Raw genomic sequence first — 17062 nt, forward strand, 5'->3', positions numbered from 1 at the left:
GAGCGACGGTTACTCAACGGCGGAAGGAGTCAAGGACTCAAGGGGACTGAAGTTCAAAATGGCAGGCGCAAGATGCCAACCTACTCCCGTCAGACACTTGAGCTCCCGTCGTCAATACACGTACCTTTCTCAGGCACCTTGCCTTGTCTTACCTAAAACCAAGATACATAGGCAGGAATGGGCAAGGATATGCGATGAGTAAGGTAGGTAGGTACCTTTGGACATGCCTTGCTTCTTTGTGCCCTCTCTTTACCTTTGGACTCTGCCTGTGTCTCTACCTCACTGGTCTAGGTTCCCGTCCCGTCCCCTCCCCGCCTTGGACGTCTCCTTCCTACGCAACGGGTTTCGCTTTCCCGGACTGCCATGTTTCCCTTGTGTCCGTCTTCCTTCCGGAAACGACCACTTGAACCGACCAGTAAGAGTCATGGCCGCCGGAGCCAAAGCCGGAGCGGGAGGCCATAATCAGATTGCAAGCCGCCGATCCGATAGAGCGTGAGATACGCACCTACCTAATTAATTACTACAAGTAACCTACCCTACCTGCGTCTGAGTAAGGCACGAATGCCCCAATGTCAGGGAAGGTACGAGTAGGCAAGTACCTTACGAATAGAGAAATGAAGCATGGGAGAGGAAATTTGAGTAGGTGCAACAGACACGAGTGTTCATAGTTTCTCTCCCAGTGTGGCAGAGGGTTCATCTCATTATCAAATTCACGACTCCCGTTGTCCACTGCACTTTCTCCGCAAGTTCGTTCGAATACAGCAATCATGACACTAAGTAATCCCTTTTGTCCCGCCTGCATCCCCCGGTCAGTCGCCATTTGCTAAATTCATCACTTCGTCCCGGAAAGACATGCAATTTACCAGACAGCTGCCAGACAGGCTAGCCATGACTTACTATCCGACCGTCTGGAAAGCTTCATTTCGTTTCTTCAATTCGCCCGCCTTATCCGTCCATCACTTCACTCTGTCCGGCAAACCCAATGTCAATCAATTCCCCAATCAGAGCGACTCATTACAACCGCGCGACCAACCCACATAGCAACGTTCTGAATCAGTCTGCAGCAATTTCCATGCGACTCCCCAATCCGACCTTCACCTGGCCGTAATCTTCCCAGGAACCCAGAACACAGGATACGGCATACGGGATCCCAACAACCTAAGCACCCGCGTCTCTTGTCCCGAACTGAAGGTTCTCACTCGTCGACACATCCCCGGAGCCCTGGATTTCCTTCCCGTCCTCTCGGCCAACCCTGGTGCCTTCTCCAGCCCGCCGATACTACGTGGAATCCGACCGGGATCTTGTTCCTTTCCTCAACCCAAAAGAGAACACACCGCGTACGGTCATCTGCGGACTACTGCACATTGCGTCGCCCAGTTGCGTAAAGCAGCCAAGGTACGTAATAAGGGCCTGGCAAACTTTCTTTCTCACCGGCTCGACACTGAACAGTCGAAAGCCCTGTACTGCAGAACCTGGCAGTATCCGTACGCTGTACTGATGCAGAGAGCATTTCTCGTCTCTCGGGCTCCGCAGAAACTGGCTGCGAAAGTACTCCGTACCTACCACTAGTCCGGTCATCGCCAGTATCAGAAAGCCAGAACCCAATCGAAGCCACCACCGTCACTCTGCGTCCCTAGGACCTTGCTTGCCATGCCTATTGGATAACCAGGCCGTACCTAGTCCGGTGCCCCTGCAGATGGCCTCGGCTTCGCTTGGCGGCCTACGGATTCACTATGCACGCAGTACCAGACAAGCCAAGCTCCCATGTGCGCTTGCTTTTGCTCTGCCGCACCGCTGCACCGTGCCGTCCCCATCATCCCTTCGCCTCGAAAATGGGACTGGCCTACGTCCGTACCTACGCAGCTCTGGATACGCTGTACTACTCCATAGTCGCCCTCGGTCCCGTGTTACGTACCCGCCTGCCGTGCTGCGAGACGCGATTTGAAAGCTGACCTGAATTGAGTTGCGGATTACGAAGCAGCATACGTACAGAGATCTACCCTGCGTATCTTGCGGTCATGGCCATGGATACCGTCACACTCACTGCTGGTCTGCCATACGAGCTGGAAAGACTTCTTTGAGCCACTAACACTACGTACACCATCCCCGGCCCCCGCCTGTCTGGTCAAGCCTGCAGCTTTGCTTCTCCATTACCTCTACCTTTGAGCGAATAGGCAGTCGTCCCGCCTCTGTGGGACAGTGGAAACAGAGAAGAAAAACGGCTCTGGCGCCGTTGTCTGTGCGTTGGGTGTATGCAGGCACGCAACTCTGGTCCGCCTTTAGCTAACCCTCAACGAGGTGCCCAGCAAGGAAAAATGAGGGAAAGAAAAAGGCGCATTCTCGGATCACTGTCTTGGTAGCCAATGCCTGTCGAGAGTTCTGACGAGCTTTGAAATACCCGGTGCCCGCAATGGAGAGGACACGAGCAACATATGCAAAGGCGGACAGTATGGGGGGAAACAGAGGGTCTCAAAAGCTCGGCTTGTTCGCGACTCAGTCAATCAGTCCCTCTTTGAGTTCCTCACGCCCATGGGATACTCGACAGGCAGATAGACCCGGTCGGCGGACTCGGAAATACCTACTACGTAGGTTGCTGTTCTCACTACTCGGGCTGCGAAAACCCCTCTCTCTCTCTCTCTCTCTCAATTGCGCGAGGCTGTGGTCAACAAAGTCACTCATCTTGCACAAGCCTGCGTGTTAGTGTACTCCATAATCTGAATATGACTCAGCAGTGTACCTGAGTGCTAGCTCATCCATAGGACCAAGACCAATGCTCAACTAGTCAGGTACCCAGGCGAGGATTCAGTACTCCAGGAGAGCATTGAGGCTTGATAACGCATTTCTCATGCTCTTGCACCGTGAATCGGTTTTTTTGCAAATTACGGTAACGCACAGCAGCTTCCCAATTCTTCGCCTTGGTCCCTCTACTCCGAAAACCTTTTGTCAATTCAAGCCAAGCCGAACCCCGCAGTCGTCATCTCTGGGTTCAACGCCTCAAAGATGACATCTTTGACAAAAGGACCTGTCCGACCGACCTTACTATCTGGGAGAGATGGGTCTTGCGTGGAGCAAAAAACATGTGTGATGGGGAATAAGATCTGGAAATCAACATGGCAGACATGCACCAGCTCCGGGAACCCCGTGGAGCAAATGTGGCTGGGCAAGTTCAAGCCCCAGCTGCCAGCTGGACGTAGCCCTGAGCTTGCTTGCCCTGGACAAGGCTCGGCGTCGCCTTGCCTTGCCTTGCCTTGCCTTGCCCCAAGGTATCCGCACCCTGGCTGGTTTCTTCCGCCCACTGGCGTTTGGGCAACCTAGCTCGAACAGGGTCTGACGGGGAATTCCAGAACCGACCGACCGACAAATATCGACAGGGCAGAAGAGGCGTGAGAGAGCTTGTCAGTCGAGTTTGCCCTCTTGCGCCTTGCAGCGCCAATCAATCGTGGATCTGGGACTAGGGTATCGGCCTTCGGGGGACTGGGAGTATGGCACGCGGGTCGAGAATGAGGTATACCCGTCCTCTCCCCTCGCGTCCACCCACTGACCGCACTGCCATAATGCCAACAACGGTCGTTGTCTCATGCTACGCAGAATGACTGGGCTGTCTCAGAGCCCCCGTTACCACCGCAGACCTAACGGTCAGGCCAACGTCGGTCTTGAAACTTGAGACACTCAGTTGTACGGCATTTACTATGAAGGCCGGGGGGCTAGCTCCGTTGTGAGCTTGACCGCTTCGTTTCTCATGCGCCGGTCGGCGCCCTGCATCTGCCCGATTTCCAACCGATTGACTACCACCTGGATGGCGGATGCCGGATGATGGTACACGGCAGCCCTCGGCAGCTCGCAACCTGCCCCAGGGATGGTCTCTCTTGCGCTGCTGCGCACGAAGAAGCAATACCGTACGGCCGGCAACCTACAAAGCCCACAATTGCGTGGTCCCTTGTTCACCATGTCCACTCCAGCGTCCATGGACCCAGACCTCCTCACTATTCTTGACACTGGAAAAGCCCTCTGGCGGGGACCATAGCCCTCTGGTAGTCGTCGATCATGATCTGTCACAATCTGGATCTAGCGCCGCTCGACGCGCTTTGAAAATCTTCAAACGTCTCATACAGACGAGTGTCCACGGACTAGCCACGTCAATGAGAAATAAGAAACTCAAACTTGGGCTACGGAGACGTCCCGCGGACCTCACCTGCTCCCAGATCTGACATCAACGATTTACTGCTATGTGGAGCGATTGCATGCATCTCACATCATCTCTGCATTGATACGAAATCAGCCTGGCAAGGAGCCATGCAGCAAGAAAAAGATGCTGTGTTACAGCCTACGGGGACGGTAGGTCGATTTACTGGATGAATCATCGGCAATCTTGCCAGAAATAGCAGCACCGTCGATTTCATCGTCTACTCAGTGTTGGCGAAGGACATATCGCCAGTCTATTGAGCTTCCCTAACGTAATGCAACGTTTTCATCCCATGAGCACTTACTGGCCAAAGCTCTCAACCTCATGTTCACCTCGAGTGCCAAAGTTCAGATGAAAGAGATCAACGACTTTGTTTTTGCCGAGGTAGGGATCTGAAGAGTGTCAGAGCTGCGTTCAGAGCATGGGTTGAAACAGCTGCTCGATGTAACTTCTATCCGTCCATCTCAACGCACGACTCAAGAACCTTATTGTGTGCTTGGGAGGCCAAAAATGTCTGGCCAGTTCGGATGAAACTGGTGAAATTTTCGACACGCCAGGGTTCGAATGGGTCATCGCCTACAGAGCATCTTGGGAGATAAACTCGATCAAGAATATTGAGTTCACTGGACGGCTTCCCATAAGTGAAAAGTGCATGCACGGTCCGTGGAGTTTGCTCGTCGTTTTCGAGCTTCTGAGACTTGTCATAACAGGGGCGTTCTCGGGTGGAAAAGGCGGAATCTCGTTGGTAGAGAGATCGGCCTGTCATCAGCAATCTTACCACAAACATGCGAGCGGTTTGTACAAGCAACGCGTGAGAGACGGTTTGCCAGCTTTTGGCTAGGATTACCCTGTTCCGGCCAACCAGGCTGGTGGTTGTGCACAATCACGCAGAGACCTACACCTTGCGCGCGTACACACACGACAAGGCTCTTGTGGCTGATTCGAATAGTGCATAAGAGTTGGAAGCACAACATACCGAACAGACACTACACAAAATGTGTAAAGTATTGAGTCCCTCTCGGCCATTGAGCGTACCGCCATGGTCGGCACATCGTAGCTTCCGAGTCTTGTCGTGGCGACGGCGCCAACTTGGGGGCAAGATCGGTTCTAAGACCGTCTGCCATCGACCGCTAGCTTCAGGGGCAATCCTTTCAGCTTCGCGCTCAACGCACAGGTCCAAGATCGGTCCTGAAGAAAATAGGCCTCAGAAAAGGAGACGATAAGGGAAAGGAAGAAGCAAGTGTATGCAGAAACGCGTCACGCTGGAAACGACAAAAAGAGTGACAATTCGAACAGCCCACTGAAAACTATGGAAGTCTTCCAGACTTCCGCGCGGTGGACCTCGAAGGCGAAGCAAGCATCATGGCAAACTGCAAATAGAAACTCTGGTCAGTGGCCGGTCCACGGTCCATACAACGCACTAGTGACTGACTACGCATCTGTTCCCTCTGTCACCGTGGAAGCCTTTGATGAAGGCGCGCCTAACGAATCTTCGTATCGGAACGCCATGCTCCAACGTTATTGTATGGATATATCGAGGCACACGACATTAGCGGCGAGTATCGACGACACGGCAAACCGACGCCATGTACAGGAGTATACACGGCAAGGCATGCACACGCGACACACAGTGCATGACAGCCATTAGCTAGCATCTCGACGCGCTCGACTTGTAACTGTTTTTCAATCTATACTTGGCGTATACAATGTTCGGATGCATCAAATTCTCATTTCCCTCCGTCATTTGGCGTTCCGGCTGAATTTAGGCCGCCTTTTTCCTTTTGTAGGAATAATTTCACCCACTACCCACTCGACCATATTCGTCTTTTGCTAATAAGTCTTCTTTCATGTCCCTGCATCTCCACCTGTTGCAGGAAGTCAGGCAGTCCTGGGGCTGCGAGGACATTGCCTATTCGCTTTGCCGGAATCCCGCCGTTCAACAATTTGTTCAGTGCATCAAAGTCTACAGTATGGCGGCCGGAGTCCAACCATGACCGAATAAGGCAAGGTTACGGATATCACATCTACCGTACCAATCCCGACTGACTGGCCAAATATTGCTCCAAGCGTTTCCCGGTCTGCTTGGGTCTTCGACTCTTCAAACGCTCCCTTCAGTATGCACGACTTCAGCCAGCTGGTCGCGATAATTGCTGCTACTATCGTTGCATATCTGCATATACGCTTTGCCTTTCACCCAATGAATTTAGGCACGCGACTGGGAAGGGACGCAGACGGCTGCTAGTACGCAGTGCATCGGTCTGTCTGCAGGTTGCAGGCAAAGTCTCAAGCCTTGAGGGGAGGAATAATCAAGACCATTCTTCCCCGGCCAGCATCTCCCGGGCCGTTTATGGCCCATCCACTCAGGACCGCCGCATACTGCATGCCGTCTTCAAACTCACACGGCCTAGGTTGCTGCTCCTGTTGTTGTCGTTAACATTGTCGTTGGCAGTGGTAGTGGCAGTAGTATTGCGTGGTACTAATGCTGCTACTACTGTTAAGACTGCGTTGCTGCTTGCTTCTTTGCTTGCTGCTGCTGTCTATCTGTCTCTCCTCTCTGGTCTCTTCGGACCACCAACGATGCAGCTCGCTTCATGGGTGCGTGAGAGAGTTCGTTTGTACCCTGCCTTACACCCACCCACCCACATCGGCCGACAGCCCCCCCTCAATCCTCACAGCAAGGCATCCTGGGCGACCACACCACACCCCCAGCAGCACCTCCAGAGCCAGATCCCTCCATCCCCCCTGACCCCCTTGTCGGCATCCTGGAAGAGGGGACATACGGGGGGGAGGGGGGAGAGCTGCTGCGGTGTTGCATTCTGGGACTAGACTCTGCAAGAGACTGTGAGTATTGCACAGGGCAAGGTTGTGACGGGGCGGCGCTGACATCCCTCCCCCGGTCTCTGGCTCTGGAGACTGGTCCCTCTCCTTTGGTCTGGTTCATGTCCACAGTCCGTCCATCTGCGTTGAGCGCTCAAAAAACTCACAGGCTCGACGGATCCCAAGGTTCGGATCCCGACCCCCGGCTCACAACGCATTGAAAACAGCACCATCTTAAATATATTACAGTCCCAAGCGCTTCCCCCACAGTCTGGTTGATCTCTTGTCACCTGTTGCTCTCTTAGGACGAACAAAAGGGCGCTGGACGGTTGATGCTGGTTGCTGTTTTCTGGTTGCGCGCGCTTTTCCCTCCTTCTCGGCTCTGCTCACTCTGTCTATCATTCAAACTTTTCCTACTCGGCGCAACGTAACGCAACGCCTACACACCACAACCCAACCTCTTATTAGTCTTACACAGACCACACTCGCACACACACACACATTCAAGCAACTCGCATTCTCTCATAACATCCCCGATCCCGACCAGATAAAGATCCAGAGCGGCCCAGTTTTAAGAAAAAGTAAACAGGAACACCAGCAACGAAAAAGCCTCGACTTGCTCAACCCTGTTCACAGCACGCTGGAGAAGAAGGGGATCCCTTGAGAGGGGGCACGCCTGGCTTGACGTCGCCCTCTGCATTAAGTCGAAAACAACATGTGGGCTACCGCTCCACTGCCGTACTACTCGGCCTACAAGCCAACCCGGAGGAAAGAGAGGGCAAGCATCAGCAACAAAGGTGGCTCATCGCCGTCCGCTGCCATCAACTCACAACCTCCCCTTCCTCCTCTCTCAACCCAAGACCATCCCGACAACATCGCAGATTTGTTCGAGCCTGCTCTTGATGGACCGCCCTCGCCGGAAAGGATTCGTGCCTTGAGCAAGCAGATGCAGAGGGCCTCGGCCTTGGACAAACACAAGAGCCATACAACCACCTCCTCCGGCTCGACATCCTCGCTGCGCTCACTCAACTCGGACCGGTCGTGGGAACACACCCTGGAAACCATTACTTTATCAAGACGTTCTTCTGGCCGGTCGACTTCGAGCAGCATGCCTTCTCGAGACCGGCCCGAGAGCGTACAGCTCTTTGGCAAAACCATCTTCAACCGCAGGGCCAAGATGAAGCGGGAAAGCAGTGGTAACCACAGTTCCTCTGGAAGTTCCTTATACTCTGGTGAGCTTGCCCTGGATGGCCCGGCCTCGACAACGAACAAGGACCACTTCATCCCATCAATTTTTGGCCGTCGCAGAACTCTAAGACAGGACGACGTAGGTGAAGACCCAGTTTCGGGACGCAAGTTGCAAATATCAGGCCCTTACAACTTTCAACATGTCACCCACACCAAGCGGGATCACTTACCGGACCTTCAGCGGGGTAGCCGCGCCGAACTGGTCTCCGAATTCTCAGCCATCCGCGCTGGCCAACGGCGGACCACCGGCCAACTCAAGGGAATTGACGTTGAAGATTTGCACTTTTCCAACTTTTCATCCGAAGCCTTGCACACGCAGCAGGACAACGCGTGGGCGTCCGAAACTCAGCCAGAGATGTTTGCGAATCGCCCGCCTGCCATTGCCAGGCATACAGGCCCGACCTCTGCACCTCGACGGTTGGTCAAGCACACACGATCCCAGGAACAACTTCGGTCGAGCCCGCCGCGCCCAGCACCTCCGCGGCCACCCCGATCACCCATCAACGAGGAGATTGTCTCGCCAACTCTTCCAGGCTCGCCTGTACCTGTCCCTCCCCCCAGATCGTCAAGCCGCATCATGAAGCATTACACCGTTTCAGAAGACTCGCTCGCCACCATTGATATGTTTCCAGAACGCCCTCAGACCAGCAGCGGCTTTCACCTGCCAGGCACCCTCGATGTACCGATCGAATTCACTGAACCTACAATTTCCGAAGAAGCAGAGCCTTTCGCAGACCCGAGATTCTCTCATGCAATCACCACTCCCGACGATGCTGCGTGGCCACTCACAGCAAGCTCCACTGTCTCTTATGAGATGGCACTGCCTGATGTGCCTGAAGAGGAGGAGCAGTTCATTTTGTCCCGGCAGTCTGGCCCGAGCTTGACCAGCACTCGTTCATCGCTTCGGGGAAGCCAGTCTGTGCCTGCTCTGCGCCAGAGCGTGCCTCAGACGCCGGAGGACGAGTTTAGGCGGCCATCAAGCGGCGCATCGGACACCCTTGGCAGCTTCGACATGCTTGCCGCGCAGAATGCTCTGAAGGAAGCTTTGGAAGTTGATGGACCGGCTGCTATCTCTCACCGAGCCAGCTGGGAGGATGATATTGACTACTGCTACGAGCACGAAGCTGAGGCTGACTGCGACTACGCGTGGGACCGGCCGTCTTTGGATATTGTGAGGGAGGACTCTGTAGAGACTTCTTTTGACAACGATGGTATCTTCGTCGCACCCCTCTCGGCTGGTCTGAAGCCGGCATCGACGTTGGGACACTCTGACATGCCAGCCCTCAGCCCCGCCAGTCAGACTTCCGTCAACGGACATGAAGCAATCACTCCTACCATTACCGCGCTGCCCGTTAGGTCAAACTTCTCTCATCCCAGAAAGGAGACGAACTACCGGGGCACCTCCCATCTCCACGTGAGGACAGCATCGCGAGCGTCGAGTTTCAAGGAGTCTCACGGCTTCAACCTCTCGCCATCTCTTCTCATTCCAACGGATTTCCGCCAGCAGATGTTGGCAGACTCGGACGCTGACGCGTACCCCATGGATGTGGGGAGACACGACACCAGCCACTTCGCCTTTGACGAGGAGCCCGTCCTGACGATTGAAATGCCTGGACTGTTCGCCAGAGACCGTGCCAGCACTTCAACAACCGGCAGCAACTCGTCCAGCCAAACCAGCCTGACCGAGGCTCGCCATACATCGACCAACTCGACATGGACGGCGCTCACCAGGTACACGGGAAGCACGACCTTTGAGGGTTGGAACCCAAAGTTTGAGGGTAGTGACCACTCGCGTTCCTTCAGTGCCGATGACTTTGCGGACCTCGGGTCGCCCAGAGGACGAAAGTCCACCATGACTCCGTTGCCTGAATCCGAGGAGTTTCTGACCATGTCGCGTTCCACGGGTGACATCCGCGCCGCTTCCGGATGCATCGATGCCAGCTTGTCCCAGGACTCTCTCCCGCTTGCCAAGATGAAGGAGCCGGTGAAGCAGCACCGACGCCAACGTGCGCAGACACTGAGTGCCCCGCCCCCGCCTGGGCAGTACGCCCTTTTCCCGCCTCTCTATGCCGGCAGCCGCATCTGAACGCCTGCTCGCCACTGAGTACACCTTCCGACCCATGACAACACATTACGACCTCACAACATATCTCATATATCTTTGTTCCATAGACACACACACCTGGGCGCGCGCACGCTCGCGCGTTCCCTCTCCCTCAACGGCGGAGCGACGCACCACACTAACAAACCTTCTACACCTTATTGTTTGTTTCTCGACATATCACGGCGTTTCAAGACGGTCGTGATTCGTATAGACTTTCTTGGCATATCTCGGAGGAGTTATCACCTGGGCTCCCATCATTTCGTTCACACCATAGACCAAAAATCCGGTTTGGTCATTCTTCGATTCCGACCACCAACCATCACTCGCTACACACACACTCACTCACAAGACACCCGCCAGCGCAACGCGCACAACGATCTACAGTTTCCTTACATCTATCTGCAGTCCGATCCGAAGGACTCACTCTTACTATACTACCACCACCAGCAATACCGCTACTACTGATACTGTTATTTTGTTGTACAAAAAAAAAGAAGGGCGCGAGCACAAAAGCCCACCGGAAGGGATTTGAACCTCCGCCAGGGTTATGATTTGATGGATTATGACAAACCCCTTGTTTTTTCAGCATGGAAAAAAAAGGGTGAAAGGGGGAACAGAAAAGCAAAAAACACTTGTAAAAAATTTGGGAGGACAGGACCCGCGGAAGGAAGCAACCCAATGGAGGGATCGTGTTACGCATCTGTGCGATCACGAGAAGGATTACCTGCGGCCCTGGAGGGGTACGCAGCGAGAGAGAGAGAGAGAGATGATGTTTCCCAGCTTTGGAAGTTTCGGGTTAACAAAAGGAGGTTTACCTTATTTCATCGCGGTTCGGATGCAAGCCTTTGATCGCTCCGAACAAGAATTTTCAATCAAAAAAGAGAGACTCCTATCACCTATCCCATTTACTCCTGCTATTGATCTCTGTCCCTCCCCAATGACTTGCTGTGAAAAGATTTCGCCCTATGATCAAACTTACGCTGTGAAGAGGCATGAACTTGGCGAAAAGGCGGGGGGGTTGAGAAAGTGGCAGCGACACACCACAAACCAGTTCACGCGATCAAAACATGCCGAGGTGTTGTTGCCTTACTTACACACAGTAAGGGTAGAGCGACGCAACGAACCCTCGTGACGCATCGCATGAAAATTTGACAATTTCTGGGGAGACGCATGCGCTCTCTTGCAACCATCAGGTTCTGGCTGGGTACGGCAGAGCTATTGGTTGGCGGGGCTGGCGTGCTGCGTAGTTTGGTGATGTGCATTATGCATTCGGTAGTGAACGCACACACACACACACACACACCCTACCTTAGTAGCTTCGATGCGGAGGAGTGAGAGAAGCCGGGCTAGGTTGGTCTAGACTCGTGTCCCGCATTGTGTGTACTCTGCATGACGAACACGTCGACATGTCAAAACTTCGGATGGCAACGACAGACATCCATCCATACTTGAAAGCGCAACGAGAGAGAAATGCGGTCTCCGCTGCAGTCATCAGTCAAGCATGAATGTTAGAGCATAGCCATGATACTTCTCTTTCTATATACTTTCGTCTGTCCAAATGAAGTTTACCTCACCCTAATGAGCAGTCCTCCCAAGACTTTTTTTTGCAGTTGTAAAATTGGTCCTCAGACCAGCATCACCGTCAATTACAAGCTCCGTCCAACCCTCATCCCGACGGAAAACATATCCTCACCCTACACACCACACCGTACTACCTCCTCCATCCTCCCGAGGCACCTTGTTCATCCCTCTGCCCATCGCACATGTACACGCATACAGACATGCACACCACCTCCCCTGCCGCCCTTCTCTTCCCACCATTTCTGTAACCCCTCTCCCTCGCGATTTCCTCCCGTGTCCCGGCTGTACTTGCCTCTCATCCACTATTTCGGTCCACAATCTATTCTAACCTCCCGTCCTAAACCCCAGGCAGGCGGGCTGCCGATATCCCGGAAGTCATCATCTGCATCCAATCAAGCTTGACTCTTCCCGCCTTTGTGAAACTGATTTCATCCGCCATCATAATTTGTCCGCGGAGAAAATAAGAAAGAAACAGAAAAACCTGACACCAAAAGCAAAACTCGGCGGGGCCATAGGGTAGAAGAATAGAAGACGAAGAAAAGAAAAGACCCTGGACCCGTGGAGCGGGATGGCACCCTTCTGCGGACCGGCGTCGATATCTGAGACGGGGGCAACAACACCGCCGCGACCAATGGATGGTATGACGTTTCCCCTCCGCGCGCGGCATGTTCTCGGGCGGTCGGCGACACTCCGAAAGAACCCTTTCCCCCCCACCACCCCCGGCACCCTTGCCTCCGAGATTTTGAGCTCACGCGCTCCCCCCTTTCCAGAAGTGCACTGCATTGGCTTCACACCCACCACCACCACCATCACGACTACCACCACCATCATCATAGAATAGGCTCACGGCAGGCAGACAAGTAGGCAGGGGGATTTGTACAGGTGTCAAGGGCAACCCGCTTCAAGCATTCCTCCACGACGAAGACGACTCGCCTCTCTCGTCCGGAACCCCTTCGACGTCGAGGAACTCGTCCAAGCGGCCGCCCCCGCCGCCATTCACGGCCGCCTCCCGCTCGAGCGTCTCTAGATTGCGCAGCAGTTCTCCCCTTTCGCGGTGGAGCGTCTCCCGCTCCCGCTCCAGGTTCTGGATGTGGCGGCGGGCCATGTCCAGCACCTCGGCCTTGCTGACCCGCCTTTCCTCATTCGCTGCCGCCGCCGCCGCTTGCGGGTCCGATTCGTCGCCGTCTCCGGCGCCGGCCGGGCCGCGGACCTGCTCCGGTAGGGCATTGAGGAGACCCTCGAATTGAGCATTGAGTCGGTTACGATACTGCTTTTCGACCAGATTATGAGATGCGCGTGTTCGTCGTTCTTCGAGGGACTCGGTCGGCTTTTGCAGTGCGTTTTTGGATGTGCGGGAGGCACTGCGCAGTCGGGGTGCCGGTGCCGTCTTGGTGCTCGATCCGGCAGATGAGGCGACCGATACCGACTTGACCGATCGGCCGCTGACGCTGGTCCGGCCCGCGGGGCTGGTGGGTTCGTCATTGTCGTAGTTGCCACCGGCTTCGGGATCGGCTACGGCACGGCGCTTGCCCTTTCGCTGCGGCTTCCGAGTCCCGGGCGATGACGACGACGACGTCTTCATTGCTCCAGCTCCGCCCCTTCTATCTTGAGGCTCGTTATCATCGTCATCCCACGAAGGGTCCTTGACGTCGCTATCGGTCTCCATGCTGCTTTTGCTGTGCTTGCGGACGTCGTGGTTCAATTCGGCCGCAGCGACGGCTGCAATGTTTGGTGTCAGTGTGACGGAGCTGCTGTCTTGAAGCCGCGGCCGCCATGGCGAAGCATGGAAATCAAAAGTGGTCGTGGGTGGTTGCGGGTGAGCTGTTACAGCTACCGTGGTGGAAAGTGGCGTGATGTCGGCATAGACTCCGCCGCCCAGGAACGACTGCTCACTCGTTGGCAGTAGTGGTGGTGCTGCGAATCCGAAATCGTATAAGTGACCACCGCCAACACCAACATTCTGGTTTCTGCCATCAGTACTCAGGCCGGCCGCTGCGGAGAGAGTGACAGGTGGGTTGACACCTGCTGCTGTTGCGGAGGAGGACGTTGCATCGACATGCTCTTGCGGGTTGTCGTGGTACACCGGGACTCCATATCCGGGCGGAAGCCATGCGGCGGCGTGGGCGGGTGCACGTTGATGACCCTGCAAATGGAGATGCGACGACGTCCCCTGTTGATCAGCAGCAATATTAGGCGCAGGCGCTGCCGCTGGACCGAATTGGTGCTGAAGACCCTGGTTGCCCTCTGCATGTGTCAACCCCAGAGTACCCAACTCGAGACCCAGACCCAGGGCTGAAGGATGGAGCTGAGGGTGGTTTTGCTGGTGCTGCTGATTCAGGTGCTGGAGTCCTCCGAGATTGTGAATTTGCGGGAATTGCGCCGTCGATACGGATACGGGTATGGGCAATCCAGGAATACCTGCAATGGCCTGGACCTGATTTAGTGGTGTCGCTGTGGTCGATTCATTGATGGCGTTGGGCCGATTGTGGCCTGGACTCAGCTGGGTGGTCTGATTACCGGGCCGAGTGGCGTGGTGTTGGCGGTCGCCGACGTCGAAAGCCCCTCCGAAAACTTCGGGAGAGAAGTGCGGGGACAACGGCGTCGAAGCTATCATCTGCTGATAGAAATAATCGTCAGACTTTTTCCTTCTGTCTTCAACCTTTTTTTTTTCTTTGGCGAAAGGACCTGTGATCCTCGAGGACACGGCCTGCTCTACTCTTCTGCGCCTCATCGCCGTCTGTCTCATCAGTTTGCTGAACGCTTGTTCAGAGAACATCACCTTGCCATCGCCCCATCCCGGGGTGGCACACAGACTTTCAGCTCCTTGATACTCCGCCGCCTCCCGCCCATATCCCATACCAAGCACCGGAGGCGAACACCGACAGACAAAATAATGTAGAGAGTCTTGCATGGTCCTTGAATCGTGACTCGACCTCTCATTGCGGAGGCCCATGGGGGAGGGGAGGGATCTGGCCCAGCTCGGTGCTACCCGCGTGGCATCATGTCCTCACTCGCGCCTTTGATCGCTTGGTCTAGCGCTTGTCTTGTCACATTCGTATACCACTCAAGTCGGCAGATGAAGAAGGGGCCAACGAGGCATGGCGCGGAATGAGCTGGTCGTTTGATTCAAGGCCTGACCGCAAGAAATGGGAGCCCCTGAAGGCCGCGCTCCGGGGAGGAAGGCACCGAACGGAGAAAAGTGGAATGCAACGCCGGGTGAGATACTTACTTCCGGGTCATCCACGAGATACTCGTAGAAGGGAGTGTTGTCGTTTGGCGTGTGCGCCATCGTATCGTCTTGCCGGGGGTGGCGAGGGGTCTTGTTTCGATTGGAGAACCCCCTTTCTGAATCCCACCGTCCGGCCCCAAAGCAACGCAAAGCCGTTGGTGATTTATACAGGTTTTGTTTGCTTTTTCGAATCTTCGACCTTGTTCCCGTATCTGCTTTCCAATCCCGGGACCGAGGAAAGGCCTCCTATCCGCGAATGGCCAAGATCGGGCGAGGAAGAGCAAACCAGCCACGATTGGGAGGCTCCGTACTAAGCGTGCGGCCAGACAATCCCAGTGGACGTAGGCTGCCGTTAGAAAGAACCAGACGAGCGTCTGGCCAGTAGTTCCGGAGCGGACGCCACGGCCTTCTCAGGGATTGCCCAAGAACAGTGGGCAATCGGGAGACAACTTGTGGCGCGGGATTCTCCCGTATACCGTCCCCGTGGAGTGACTTTGGTCTCTAGGCGGACCACACCTTCCCAGGACTAGGGTTCCGACAGAGTCAGCCGACCACGACAGCTGCTCAAGTGAATCGACTCTGTCGTAGTTTTCAAAGTTAGACTCGGGTGTCGTACGTACGGCGGCGGGAAGCGCGTTGTAATGCGGCCGGCGCCCAAGACGCCGGTAATCGGGGGGATCGGGGTGGCCTGGATTTATGCCAGAGTCACTCCACTCCAGGGCTGTCGCCAAAAAATCTTTGCTGCTGCGGCGCAGGGTATGCAGGACACACCGAATGAGTTCCGGACGACGTTTCCTCTTTGCTCTGCTTCGCCTAGTCGTGTTGGTAGCAGTCCAATTTATAAATGACCTGTCGTCGATGTCGTTTGTTGTTCCTCTTGAGATCTCGATCTATCTATCAGGACAGGGCAGTCAGTCTCTTCTCATCTTCTTACTTGTACGGCAAGCTAGCCGTGGCTTGTCCGGGGTGCTGAGTATCCTCTCTCATCCCCCATCTTCTTCTCTCATCGGGCCACTCTTCATACTGAGCCCATACCCATCTTCAGTCGAGTCAAGTTGTAAGCCCTCTCTCATCTCTCATTCTGTTCTCCTCCTTTTCTCTTTCTTCTTTCCTTGTCTTATCTCATAGTCGGCTGCTTATGCGACTCGACTTACCGGCTGGAGCAAGTCTAGTAACTCGCTGCGTGAATGGGCTTTCTGCGTCCTTAAAGCTCTGTCAGCTATCACATTCGCAGTCTCATCACCGACATTGTCAATGGATGGTGCCTTTGAGACTTGATTTTCTTGAGGAGGGGTTCAGGTGGGCTTTATGAGGACCCGACGCGACAGATTAATATTCGATAGGGCAATTTCCATGTGAGCTCGGCTTCGGATAACGCAGTCCCCAGACCGCTCGAAAGGATCCGCGGTTGCTGGCCGACCTGGACGGCATGGGGCGCCCGGAAGGCCCCCAAAGGCGTGTGCAGCGCCTACATGGACTCCGTCACCCAATCCTGAGCAGGGACTTGCCCGCGCGCCCAATCTTCCTTGGTCGTAGAAGCAGCTATACCCACAGCGGCCTGCATGATGCAGCTGTTCAAGTCGTGTCTGCGTATTATGCATTCTCGTCCGGGAAAGTAATTCTGCTTGACTTGGCCTTGGGTTTCACCACGCTCGGAAAGCTGCTGCCCCCCTCTCTCGAGGAGCATACTGACAGACATCGAGACTAAGACAGAGATGAGATCTGTTGATTCTCTGTTGGTGGTGGGAGAAGATCGTTGCTTAATGAAACTAGTGGAGGTCTGACTCAAGTGGTCCTGAATCTCGGATGCTCCTATCAGGGGCGGTTAGGTTGGCAACACGTGCCAAGGTTGTGAGTGGACTGACAAGTGTCAGAAGAATCTTCTCTCTACTTTCCTCTT

General features: G+C 54.7%; 4 protein-coding genes across 4 annotated transcripts; 3 read left to right on the forward strand and 1 right to left on the reverse strand.

Annotated features, from left to right (window-relative positions):
* Nucleotides 1–223: 223 nt before the first annotated feature.
* Nucleotides 224–496, forward strand: CCOS01_02570 (uncharacterized protein; the record flags this gene model as incomplete). Its single annotated transcript, XM_060450758.1, has 1 exon — nt 224–496. One exon carries the CDS (start codon nt 224–226, stop codon nt 494–496), a length of 273 nt encoding a protein of 90 aa, XP_060319408.1.
* A 7219-nt stretch (nt 497–7715) lies between these two features.
* CCOS01_02571 (uncharacterized protein) lies at nt 7716–10334 on the forward strand (the record flags this gene model as incomplete). Its single annotated transcript, XM_060450759.1, has 1 exon — nt 7716–10334. One exon carries the CDS (start codon nt 7716–7718, stop codon nt 10332–10334), a length of 2619 nt encoding a protein of 872 aa, XP_060319409.1.
* Nucleotides 10335–12834: 2500 nt separating this feature from the next.
* CCOS01_02572 (helix-loop-helix DNA-binding domain-containing protein) lies at nt 12835–15222 on the reverse strand (the record flags this gene model as incomplete). Its single annotated transcript, XM_060450760.1, has 2 exons — nt 12835–14550; nt 15163–15222. 2 exons carry the CDS (start codon nt 15220–15222, stop codon nt 12835–12837), a joined length of 1776 nt encoding a protein of 591 aa, XP_060319410.1.
* A 636-nt stretch (nt 15223–15858) lies between these two features.
* On the forward strand, nt 15859–16290 carry CCOS01_02573 (uncharacterized protein; the record flags this gene model as incomplete). Its single annotated transcript, XM_060450761.1, has 1 exon — nt 15859–16290. The coding sequence occupies one exon, from the start codon at nt 15859–15861 to the stop codon at nt 16288–16290; it is 432 nt and encodes a 143-aa protein (XP_060319411.1).
* Nucleotides 16291–17062: the final 772 nt, after the last annotated feature.

Source organism: Colletotrichum costaricense, assembly GCF_030867565.1.
Source record: "Colletotrichum costaricense strain IMI 309622 chromosome Unknown Scaffold_2.1, whole genome shotgun sequence".
Lineage (NCBI taxonomy): Eukaryota > Fungi > Ascomycota > Sordariomycetes > Glomerellales > Glomerellaceae > Colletotrichum > Colletotrichum costaricense.